General features: G+C 37.5%; 1 protein-coding gene across 1 annotated transcript in view; it reads left to right on the top strand.

Annotated features, from left to right (window-relative positions):
• The first annotated feature begins 1105 nt into the window (after positions 1-1105).
• The window catches only part of CCDC6 (coiled-coil domain containing 6), a 32276-nt gene continuing 20852 nt past the window's right edge, over positions 1106-12529 (top strand). Inside the window, exons 1-3 of the mRNA XM_042863134.1 lie at positions 1106-1139; positions 3607-3752; positions 9284-9412. Of these exons, the coding sequence (XP_042719068.1) occupies positions 1106-1139; positions 3607-3752; positions 9284-9412 (309 nt within the window). The remainder of the gene's footprint in view (positions 1140-3606; positions 3753-9283; positions 9413-12529) is intronic.

Raw genomic sequence — 12529 nt, 5'->3', positions numbered from 1 at the left:
TTGTTATTTGGCTTTGTTAAAGCATCAGAAAACCAGGGTTTTGCTGTTCATAAAATATAGCCACTAGAGCAGTGCTTGGAATCTGGTCTGATGCAGAAAGAGAGCATTCCACCAGGCGCAGAAGCTGCTGTGGGAGCTAGAAGCAAGTGGGCAGAGGGGAATCTAGCAGTGTGTGCTCTTGGCCTGCTAGAGATACATACACAGGAAGAACTGAAAGCATAAAAATACTTTGGACCTAAACTCTTGATAGTTTATACTTCCACACATATGCAGTGTGTGGAAAAATAACTTGTAATTAGATTGTCTTCTTAATAAGGTGCTCAGTTACTATGTAAAGTTTTCAAAAGAATATGTCTTAGTTCTTTTAAAAACAGTCCACTGGATGCTAAAGTCAGAAGGATGGATCTTTTATAACACTTCACACCCCTACTCTACTAGTAATTGGGACGTCGCATGCTACTGCAGTCAAAATCCCCTCTTTATTTTTGATTTTCACAAAGTAACACGATTGTCTTTGATGATTGTCTTAGACGTGTGTGGTGTTGACTTCAATAATTACAGATATCCCCTTACTGCATCCGTCCATGCAGTCCTCTGAGTTAGCCAGACCTGAAGTTTGAGACACAGCTGACAGGTGGACGTGGTTATATCTGCAGATCTGTGCAGCAAGGAAATTGCACCTTTCAGGTTTCTAAAAGCTGTCAGATCCAATGTTATAATTTTATATCACTCAGCGTCTTAGCAATTTGTTTTGTAAGGTGGTATACAGAATGAAGTAAATTGCTTTTGGCATTTATGGGTGTTGAATGTAATGTGAGTAGCAGAGAAATCATGAACTCTTTGCCCTCACTGACCCACTGTCTCTGATTTCCGTGCTCTTTCTCAATTTTTTTGCTGATTCTATCAGGGGCTGTTTTCTAATGCAAATGCCTGATTTAGAGTCAGATTATTTGTATGGAAACTGTGCATGTATGTTCAGAAAAATATTACTGTGACAGTCTGTGCAGGAAACAGTGTGTGGGTTTTTGACTGTGGGCTAAATGACTAATAGATTTCAGGCAATATTAACGTGAGGGATTTTGTTACAGCCAAACTATCTCCAGCGATGAACAAGATAAAGGGAAAGTTTCAGAATGAAAGTATGTAGCTTTAGAAGAAATAGAAGAACACTCTGTGCTTTTTATACCTTGTTTCATAACTCTAGTGTGGTTTTTTTACTTCATAGATAATGTTGAAATTGCAGACCACCAAGTAGTTTAAGTGGACGCTGTATTTAATTTGATGTATGGATATCTGGAACTTACATTCACACTTAGATTTGTATGCTTCTTGTTTGTTCAGCTGATAAATATGATTTCAAAGGTTTTGATGGGTGCAAAGCTGGGGCAGAACAGACTTTATGCAAGTTAGAAACGAAGAGAAATCAAAGTAGATGCATCTTGAGTCTTTAAAACCAAGACCTTTCTAATATAATTCTATGTATACTTGTTCTGCTTCCTCCCTTTTACTGTCTTTGAACCATCAGAAAGCTGGCAGTAGAAATCTGTGCCATGAAGACAAAGGAGGGGGATGACTTTGGAAGAGAACACAGGAATTTTAACAATTTGAGGACAATGAACCTTTGCAGTTTGAATTGTTTATTCTGTTCTGACATTTCTGTGAAGGCATAAGATTGTTAGTAGCTCAAAGTACAGCTACATTTATAACGGGATAATGATGTTATTGAGATTTTAGTCAGATCCCTTGTGTTGTAGCATTCTGATATGTAAGCTGACAATTTAGTATTTCTTTCAGGCGTTTGGGCATCTTTATGTTGTCCTGATGTGGCTAATGATAACCCTTAATGAACATGCAGGAAGAGTGGTTCTCTGCCAGCGAGATGCACTGACGTTAGAGAGAAGGTGCTGAGCAGGACCTCATCTAATAAATTGTGCCAGAGCTTCTTTTCTTTCCTTATTATTGTCTTTTTCCTCATCTTGGGATTGTGCCAAGCGAGACAGGAGCTGGTAGCAGGTAGTGTGTAAGGGCCATGGCACAAAAGCAATGAAGATGGGAGAAGGCACTGGTAAGGATGTGAAGATTTGAAGCAAGGAAGACTCAATTGAAAAGTTTCCAAACCACTGCTATAGATTTTATGATACTGGAGATCTGGGGATATTTATGGTTGTCCCTTTTATTCCACCAGCTTTAAAGACAGTTATGCTTTGTAAGTAAATTTTCTTGTAGGCATGAAAGGTGTCTCTGCTTAAGTAATTGCCTCTTGGACTGCTAGGGAATGCATCATTCCAGTTAAAAGATCACTGACATAATGAAATCCTGTGAGCACTTTCCATTGTGCAATATATATAAAGAGATGATTATTCTGCCACATTTGGGGCAGAACATTATGTAAGTTAAACAGTTATACTTCTGGATCCTATTTCTTAAAGTTTCCACAGTCAAATTTTGCTGAAATAAAACTAAGCAAATCCTTATGTATTGCAAGCTACAAGCTGGTATAATTTTATTAAACTCAGGGCAAATCACAAATCTGCAGTTCATGTGATATGGGTTTTGTTGTAGGGACAGAGAAAACTCCTCAACACTGTGTGGTCTGATTTGTTGAAGGTTATGGCTTGGGAATTCTGTGTTTGTGTTGTTCTGTTTTTCTGGGCTAATTATGCATTGCTTGTGTAATTAGGAGTTGGCTTTACCCATCTGTAGCTGTGGGCTGTCATTTGCCCATATGAGTTGCCCTTTGCGGTTTTCTAGAGCAGACATCCAAAGATAACTACTATATTCTGTTTATGAAGTTTCTTAAGTGTACATAAAAAATCTGGAAATACCTGAATAGCAGAGAATGCAAAGGGGGAGGCGGAGGGAGGAGTTTAGTTGTCTTTCTTTGGAGCAGCCCAACTCCTGGCCCCAAAAGGGACCATCCAGAATCCGAACCTTTTGTCTGAGAGTGTCAACCAAATGCTCACCGAACTCCAGCAACCTGGGGCTGTGCTCATTGCCCTGTTCCATGCTCACCGCCCTCTGGTGCAGAACCTTTCCCTAACACCAGCCTGTCTCTCCCCTGACACAGCTCCAAGCCATTCCCTCTGGCCCTGTCACTGTCACCAGAGGTGTACCTGCAGGAGAGACAAACACTGTGTGCCTCCCAGAGAGCAGTGCTACAGCTGAAGGGATCTGGCAAGTTGGCACAGTGCTGAATGCCTCACATCTGTGTGTTGGTTCGTAATGGAGAACATTTAGAGAGGTGGCTGCAGTATTTTGTTTTTAGGAATAGAGAAGGTAAAAGTGGTTATCTCTGAATCACTGATGTTTTTATAAACTTTAAGAGGCTGAGGAGTTCATGCATTTGGTTGAGGGAAGCCACTTTAAACCATCTGTGTAGTTTCCAAAGTTAAAAGATGGGGAACAAAAAAAAAGGAAGAATGATGTTGTTCTGCTGGAAGAGGTAACAGGGCCTACGTTCATCTCACTGTTCTCCAGAATGGACGGACAAGCTTTAATATGAAGGGTGGAGAAAAGGAATATTAAGACAAACAGAATAATTGTAGTTTTTGGTGTGGAAAGTTGCTTCCTTTTTTTCTTAAAACTTTGTCTTTATTTCACAGCAAGCAAGGGCAGAGCAGGAGGAAGAATTCATCAGTAACACGCTGTTCAAGAAGATTCAGGCTCTGCAGAAAGAAAAAGAAACACTTGCAGTAAACTATGAAAAGGAAGAGGAATTTCTCACTAATGAGCTCTCAAGAAAACTGATGCAGGTAAGTGGTTCCTTTTTGGTGTTTCTCTCAGGGCCAAATGGTGGCTGAGTTTTTGTTCTTGCTAGTGTGAGGGCAGTCAGGGATGTGGTCAGGTCATATTTGCAGTAAAGCTGACATCTGATAAAGTAAAGTACAAGAAGTACAGTGAGTGAGGGTTGGCTTTTGATGTTTTTTGTTTTTTAATATGTTATTGTGGAATTTGCATCTTGAAATGCACATTGAAAACCTAAAAGTTTATAGAGATACAAAGCAGTAGATGTAACTCGTAAAGACGGTTAGTTAATTTTAAAAATTAGTGAGATAGATGGTTTTTTTTTTTTTTTTTTTTTTTTCCCTCTGAACTACGTGATATTTCAGTGAGTCCTGAATATTGAACTTTATATACAGAACTGTGCAGTGATGCTTGAAGGTTGCCAGGAAACTGCGAGTTTAGCCATATTTCTAACAAAACAGTTGCTTCTCTAGAATTCTCTAGAAAACTAATATGTGTTAGGTGCTGGAAGTAAAATAGTTTAAGGTGCTGGAACAATTTATGGCAGAGAAACACCTTTTGATTACCCACGGTGTGAATTTGTGGAGAGTGAGTGAGTATCTGTGGGAAGTTCTGTACACATCTGCCCTGTTCTGATAGGTGTGCAGTACCTGGTTTTGGCCTCTGAGGAAGATGGGTCACTAAGTTAGGTGTGGTCTACTATGGCTCTTCTCACGTGATTTTGTACAAGCTTTGCCATGAAAAATTAGTTGAGTTTGAATAACCTGCCAGTATGTTGTAACAATTTCTTATATGTTGCAGTTGGAGATTTGAGAGGCATGTGTAGCCCTGCAGTTAGGAAATGTGTTGTTTCTAAACAACTTTAGAGCTAATCCCATTCATCTGAACCCCCTCTGTGCTGAACACTCCTGAGACTTAGTTTAATGCCTGATATCACCTTGTATGTTGTTAAGTTAAATATCCTCTACCTTGTATATACTGTTTCCCATTACTCTGGTTGAGGACTGATGAGAACATTTCTGAGTAAGACATTTGCTTTCCAAGTCAACTTTAAAAAAAAAAAGTTCTCTAGTGTTCTTTTCTAATTGAAGATGTACATACTATCAAAAAAGCTTTCTACTAAAGAAAATGCTGTATTGAGCAGTGCTGCTGATTGAAAGGGCTACGTGGAAATTGGTTACAGAACCAGGTTATGTGGGGCCATGCTGTTATATTGTATTAAGCAAAGTAATGCTTTAAAAGTAACAGCATGAATTACACTTGATTTGGCTGAAGGGTTTTGAACCTATGTGGTGACTTTGCATGCAGGTAGCAGGTTTTTAGCCCTTTGTTTTTCATTGTTGTAGGGGCTTATGCATGGCATTCAGAGCAGCATTGGGACCAAGATCCTACAGTGCTAACATGCTTTAAATATGAAAGCTGTCTGCCAGAGTTCCAGCTGCAGTGCTCCTCACTAATAGCCTAACGTGAATTTCCCAGATCAGCATGATGTGTGCTGCTGCTGTAAAACACTGCTGTATCGGGTTTTCAGTGTTGTTCTAGGAAAGTAAATTTGAAGCATTCACTGCCAGACTGATTCTGTATGAAACAGTTTTCAATAAAATACTATTGTCTTTCTGTGGCCAGGCTTTCTGATGTCAAACCATTGCTGGATGCTAGCTGTGTATTTATAACTGCGTGGCCTTAGCTTTTACTGATTTTACAAGCCTAATAGGTAAATGTATTCTTTTGCCTGTTAATTTTCCTTGGATTAACACAATTTTTGATTTTCTAAATGAAGTGCAGCAGAGATGAGGGAGAACATCCATATATCCATCTTAATAGATATTTTGGCATAAACAAAAGCTATCCATTACACTTATTCCTTGTTTTAATAAGCTCTATATAAATCCACTACACTTTTCCATGTGTGTACCCCTTATTGTCATTTACCAGGCTACATCTCTGGAAAGTTTGGCATAATTATTTTTGTAGAGCTGTCAATTCCTAATCACTGGAGAATGGTAGTAATGTTTGGCAGAGTATCACTACAAGTGTTTCTACTCATGCAGCTGTGCACATGGGTTGTTGAGTTGTAGTTTTGAGATTTAAGGAAGTAAAATCACATCTGTTGTGAAAAGCCTGCTTAGAAGAGTAATTAATTTTTAATATTGCTTTAATTTACGAAGTCCATTATTCTGCACATTGTCTAGCAGTCCTTTTCAAAATCAAATACAGATTTTTTTTCTGTGTCTTTTATTTTGAAAGTGCAAGTGACTCTTAAGTACCTGTCCTTGAAATGAAAATGTTGTGACTTCCAAAGATAATAGCTGAATTAAGGGTGAATTAAGTAAATGGGAAGCTATAATGGAAGGTACCCTGTGAAAGGCTGATTCTTGGCAATGCTTTCAAAAGTTGTAAGTCTGTTGACATAAGGTATTTCCTTCCTGCTCTCCATATACCATGCTTCAGCCTGAGGATGCAAATAAATAAAAGCAGTGCTGAATTATCAGAGTAAACTCATCTATCATGGATTTGATGTTCATCTGGATTAAAGAGGAGGCATGCTGATGGTGCAGGTTTGTTAATGAAAAGGGCTTTCAGTATACAGTGGAAAAGGAATTGAACAAATTTTGAAGGCTGACACAGTAAAAAGGAGGTGTTCAGCGTACGAGGTTGTAGTCTGAGGGATATTTGTTTGCTGGGTTTTATTTGAAAAGGGAACTTCAAGCATTTTTTTTAATGACACAAGGCAGTATGGTAAAATATTATGGCAGATGTCATCCTATGTTGCATCAGGAATCATCTTTGTAGGGAGAATAGAATATTACTGTAGTTGTTTATGACTTACCTGAACTAATGCATGCACTCTTGTTGCTGCTAAGCTTTCTGTTTAAAGCCTACTTCTCACTTCAAAGTATTTGCTGTCTCTGTTAACCTAAGTCCATTTTTGATCTTGTGTAAATGCATACCATATCTCTCCTACGACTTTCATGGGCACTTCAAGGTCTGTAAGAAAGACATTGCGAAAGTGATTCAATCTAACTCATATTTTGCTTCTCCTCATTTAGCAGTTATAGGTGTATATGGAAACAGTTGTTACTACCATTACATACAATGTAAAAGTTTGAAAATGTTTGCTTCTTTTCCTGAGTAAAGTCTTTATCCATGTGTTACCGTTGAATACTTTCTCATTGTTTCAGTCTTAGGGTTTCAGCATTCACTTGTTTATGGTGGTTCCTTTTGTTTTCTGATCAAAAGCAGTGAAAGCAAAGGAGGATTTTACCCAAGTGTGAGTGATCACTGAGATGTGTTTTGAGAGGGCTATCACTGTTTTCTTCCTGCTTTGAATAATAGTTATTTTACTTCCTGGTGTACTTATGATTAAACCCGAATAGAAAATATTGCTGTAGTAGATCTCTTCTAACTTGACTTATTAGCCTTCTGCTCAGCTAGAGTGATCCTCTGGCTGCAGTTCCTGCTCCCAAGATAAGGTTTAGTAGATGCTACACAGCAGCTACAGATCCAACAAGTAAGCATTATCAGTTTCCATGTGACGCAAATTCCATTCAAACTTTAAAAAACAATGATTTAACAAGCAATATTGTGCTATTGCAACTCAATTTGTTTTAAGTAATATGACAACTGCATTTATATACAGGATGTGAGATCAAGAAATAGAACTTGTTAGGTTGGTTTCAGGTACCTTCATAGGGCCATAACAGCAGCCTGGCTCTCTGAAGTGCCTGCTAATGCCCCCAGTTCCTAATTTCATCTTAGCAGCATCTGGCTCTAGGCTGAGATTTTGGCACTGTGCCTTTTTGCACAGTCTATTCAGCTAACTAAATATAAGCTGATTGCAGCAACTGACTTTGGTTTTAATTTGTAGCTAGGCACAAGCACCTGGTGCTAGGTGGGCATTTGCACCCTGCCTGTTCTGTGTGTGCTTTGGCTGTCTTCAGTCTTAAACTTTTGATTCTTAAAAACAAAACCAGTATTTTGATTTAAAACTCTAAATGCAACTTTTTTTTTTCTAATGAAAATCTTTCTTAGTAGCCCTACGTTTTCTCACACAAAAAGGAAATGGCTTCGTTTCTGACTAGGCAATGTAACAAGATTTCCTAACCATTCAATTAAGAATGAATGGCCATGATAAGCTCAGTTATATCACATGAGTCCAGCTGGCTTCCTCAAGTGCATGGGAATTTCCATGTGCCTCAGGGGTTTGGGGGGAAAAAAATGAATGGAGTGAACTCATTTATTTGAAAATTCTTCATTACAATTTCATTTTTCACGTATTAAAATACTGAGAAGCCCTGAAAACACAGGTGAGCTCTAAATTCTTTGTGTGTTGCAAGCAGTTTCTGTTTGTCTAGTGCTCTCTCCACACTAAGATTTCTGCTTTAAATCTTCTGCCAGTCTACACTTCATAGATCATTTTGTCTGCAGGTTAGCAGCAAAAGAAGTTGAATTAATGAGCTAATGAAATTCAGCTTGTTAGAAAATTATTTTTCTTCGTTGTAGAAGTATAGCATTCTTGACTTGTGTCCATGACTATTAGGTATGTCTTCAGATGTTTCTCACAATGTGCTGCGGATATCTGTTGTCATCTTACCATTCAAACCATTATTTAACTCAGAAGAACTGGCAAAGAAAGTAAGCAAGTGAAAAAATGCCTCCAATTTTTGTTGTATGGCCAGCACCACTGTCTTTTTGTGACATTTACTTCCCAGTAAGTCATGTCATGTACTCATGTCACGGTGACAGTTGCTCTTATCTGTAGGAAGGCTTGAATCCTTTTCTCAGGATTCCATTCTGATTTTGACAGTTAATACTAGAAGTGACTCTACTCGTCACCATAATTGGTGGTTTTTTTATTTCTACCTTTCAGAGATTTTTGTTTTCTGTCTCTTAAAGATTTCTTTATTTTCATTGAAACTATTACATGGACACGAAAAAAAAAAAAAAAAAAGCTCTTAAGTATTAAGAAAACCAATACCATGGCTTTGTAATAACAGCATCTTTGTCATCATAATCTTTTGATTCTTGCTGTCACAGGAATAGAAATAAGATTTTTTCTATTATTGCACAGTATAAGATTTTTATATTGTTGCACAGTATTGTCAGTATTATGACTTCCATGAATTTTAAAGTTTCAGCTGCGAAGGAAGACATGCTAAGGCCTGCATTTTATGTTGTGAGTGCTCAAGATTATGCATGTAGATTAAAATTAATGCTTTTGTGAACATTGATGTATTTTTTCCTTTTGAAATGTGTGTGCTTTTTATATGCTGTATATAATGTGTCTATTTTGATTTGACTTTATTAACTATTTAGAAATGTAGCTTACTTCCATCTTCTTTATGAATTGAACTGTTTAAAATGCTCCTTTGTGAAAGGCTGTTGGGTGGGTTGTGCATTTTGAAGTCTTTTCAGAAGAATCATCAGTAGAGAATTTAATGTTCAGTATGAATCAACATGTAAAAATAAAAGTATAAATGTAACATAATGTTTCATATTTCTGTGTGTTTAAAATATTTCATGTGTCCTGAATTTTTAGCTACAGCATGAGAAAGCTGAGCTGGAGCAGCATCTAGAGCAGGAACAGGAATTTCAAGTGAACAAACTGATGAAGAAGATTAAAAAACTGGAAAATGATACGATTTCAAAACAGCTCACCCTGGAACAGGTAATGCATTCCTTTTGGAGCTGTATGGCTGTAAAACAAGAAGGGATTCAAAAAGTATCTTCTTATGTTTTATTCGATTCGAATTCCTTTTTAAATCGTTAGGAAATTGGGCAATATCAAGAATATGTATATTTAAAAAAAAAAAAGGGGGGGGATTTTCTTGCAGTCAAAGCAATAAATTATTCAAAGAAATTATTAGGAAAATTTGTTTTGTTTTTTCCCATGGCCTTTATAGCTCTTAGTGCCCTTAATGCAGACCTTAATGTCTGCTGGATAAGCTGTAATTATTTCGCAAAAGTAATTTACTTTTTTTTGTAAGTTATGCTTCCTGTTGCTGTTTGTCAGTTTGCACTATCGTGCAGCTATTGAGGACTGCCTCTTCTATTAGCAGTTAAGTGTGGTAGTAAACCACATATATGTGGTATACTTGTACTGTGGGTCACCATTTTGTGGTACCTTGGGTAGCACAGTACTCAAATGTCAGCTGTGTGTAAACTCACAAAGATTTGAGATGAAGCTACGTTCAACGCCCTTTCCCCCTAGAGAGAGATTACAGGTGAAAACTCCTCTAGTTTCCACCTTGTTTCCACTGGAAATTGTCTGCTCCTATCCTGCTGAATTTTAAGCATGTGCATCAAAGCATCTGAATGGCTTTAAGAGGAATCTTTTTGACTGAAAGACAGACTGATGAAAAAATACACGCTTGTTAAAGAACTTCAGTTTTCCTAACTTGTGAAACTCCAGCAATTTTGAGTGGTGTAAATATCGTACATTATTCGTGAGACTTTGCTTGCTGTTCTCAGACACATAAATCTTGTCTACTACTGGTCATCTGAAATTTTAGTAGTTTTCTGACTTTCATATTTCATTTGGCATCATAGACTACTTAATTAATAGTGATCTTAATGATTAAATGAATTTTCTCAATTCTTATGTTAACATTCTATGCAAAGAGATCTATGAAATAAATGTATAAAGGTAGGAAGCTGGAGTTGCCAGCAAATCCTGAAGCTGCATGTAAATTAATGAGGCTGAACTAACTCTCTTAGCCACAAGGTGGTGGTGATGGCCACGTAATCAAAACTGCAGTGAATGCAAAGATTACAAATTAAGCTGCATACTCCAAACTTAGTTTCATAGAATCGTAGAATGGCCTAGGTTGAAAAGGTTTCAACTCCCCTGCTGTGTGCAGGGTTGCCCGGAGCCATATCTAGCCTTGCCTTGAATGCCTCCAGGGATGGGGCATTAAGCTGGTTTAGCCTTTGAAATATTAGAATGATTCACAGCTGGAAGCTCAGTGGTATTTATTTTTGCGTCATTGTGCTGGGCAAACAGACGTGAAATGATAACATTTGGAACTTTTTGCTATGTTGGAATATCAACAGTAGATGTTTTTTAAAAAATGTGAAAGCTTAACAATGAATTTACTTATATGTTGGTGTTATCAGGTCTTTCTCTCAAATATGTGACCTTGTAAGCTTACTTTGATTATGAAGGTGTTCTAATAGGCTTCTGGTCTTACTTTGAATTTCCATGTATTTTTAAATGTCATCCAATACAATAAAATAGAAAAAAAATCTCATATTCGATCTTTATGCTTTCTTGCAACACTGTTTTATCTAGTAAGAAGCAACCAAAAATTGTGAGCAGAGCAGTTATGCCTTTATTGTGCAAATAGAAAATAAAGGAGAGGAGACTTACACATCTTCAACAAGAGCGCTGTTAAACAGGACTTGGAACAGATATTTCAGGAATGCTTTGAACGTAGTGTGCTAGAACTGTATTGCTTGCAACTTTATCTTCACTAGATCTATCACTGCAACCAGTGATCAGACAGTTAGAACAAAATTAATTATCCACTAATTACTTTCCTTAAAATATGGAATAATGTGAATTAGCTGTGCTTTGATTCCTTTTTCATCTGCTTTCTCTCATCCGACCAGCTTGTAGCACCTTAAGTAGCTGGTCTGTAGCAGTGATGGTTTTGATGGATGTTAATCCTAATTTAAAAAAATTGGTTTCTTAGATTTCACATGTGACCCAGCATAATTTCCTTGAGCCAGCTTGAAGCAGCAGAGAATTCTCTGAAGGCTGACCGTGAAGAAGTTTGCAACACAGAACTATTTTCTTAACTGAATGTTTTAGCCAAAAGGAACAGTAAGGCTTTTCGGTTATAGTTCAGTGATTTGATAGGAAACGTAGTAGCTGCCAGTTTTGTTCTACAGAGGTCGAGTTTGTGTAGTCTTGCTGTTACCCTGTTTAATCGCTTTGCTATTTCACACATTACAGTGGGTAACTGAATGCAGCTAGCAGATGAGAAATAAGAACTAAGATGCCAGCAATCATCTCCTATGTCTGCGTCTTTAAAAGGAGAAGATCATTAAATGTAAAATTTCCTGGAAAGATTTTCTTGGAGAACAGAAAAGTGATACAAACGGGAAGCAGCAGATGAGAAGCAAAATATATGGGATTTGGGATAGTGGGACTAGGTGGAGAGTGTACACAGCTTTCATTGATCTATAAGATGTCCAACATTTTAGGAGGAAGCAGTTGTGCTTGTTAGCAAGTTTGCTGGAAGACTGAAGAAGCAATAATCTAGTAATACAGACAATGCATATTTTGGCTCCATTAGAAGTAAAGCAAGTGCCAGAGACAAGTAGAACACAATTGGATGGTGAGAAAGCTTAAAAGGGATTCTTCTCTTCTTCTGAAGGGAAGACTAAGGTTCACAACAATAAGCAATACTTTTTTCACTTCCCTACTGTGATGATAAAAATTAAAAGATGTCATCTTACATGGGTATCAAGCACTAATATTGACAGAGCTGTTAGGTTTGTCTTGAGATGTGATTCTTTTTCTCAATTTCATTCTAAATACAATCAAATTCCAAAGAAACGCATTGACTAGAGCTAGACTTCATTTCAAAGTACACCTGGAATACCTATAACAAAACGAACATACCTACTGTCCCTGTGAATTCGCAGCTCTGCTCAGCATGCTGTACTGGCTTACGTAGGTTGAAATCCTTAAAGCTTTAATATCCTGGTAGGAACTGGTAAAACAGTGAAGATTAACAGAGAAGGATTCTTCTTTGCTGTATAGTCTGACATTCTTGAA

The sequence above is a fragment of the Lagopus leucura genome, unplaced genomic scaffold, assembly GCF_019238085.1.
Source record: "Lagopus leucura isolate 7727_CA_CO unplaced genomic scaffold, USGS_WTPT01 Super-Scaffold_739, whole genome shotgun sequence".
NCBI lineage: Eukaryota > Metazoa > Chordata > Aves > Galliformes > Phasianidae > Lagopus > Lagopus leucura.
Note: the sequence above shows the minus strand (reverse complement) of the source record. Positions and strands in the feature narration are given on the sequence as shown.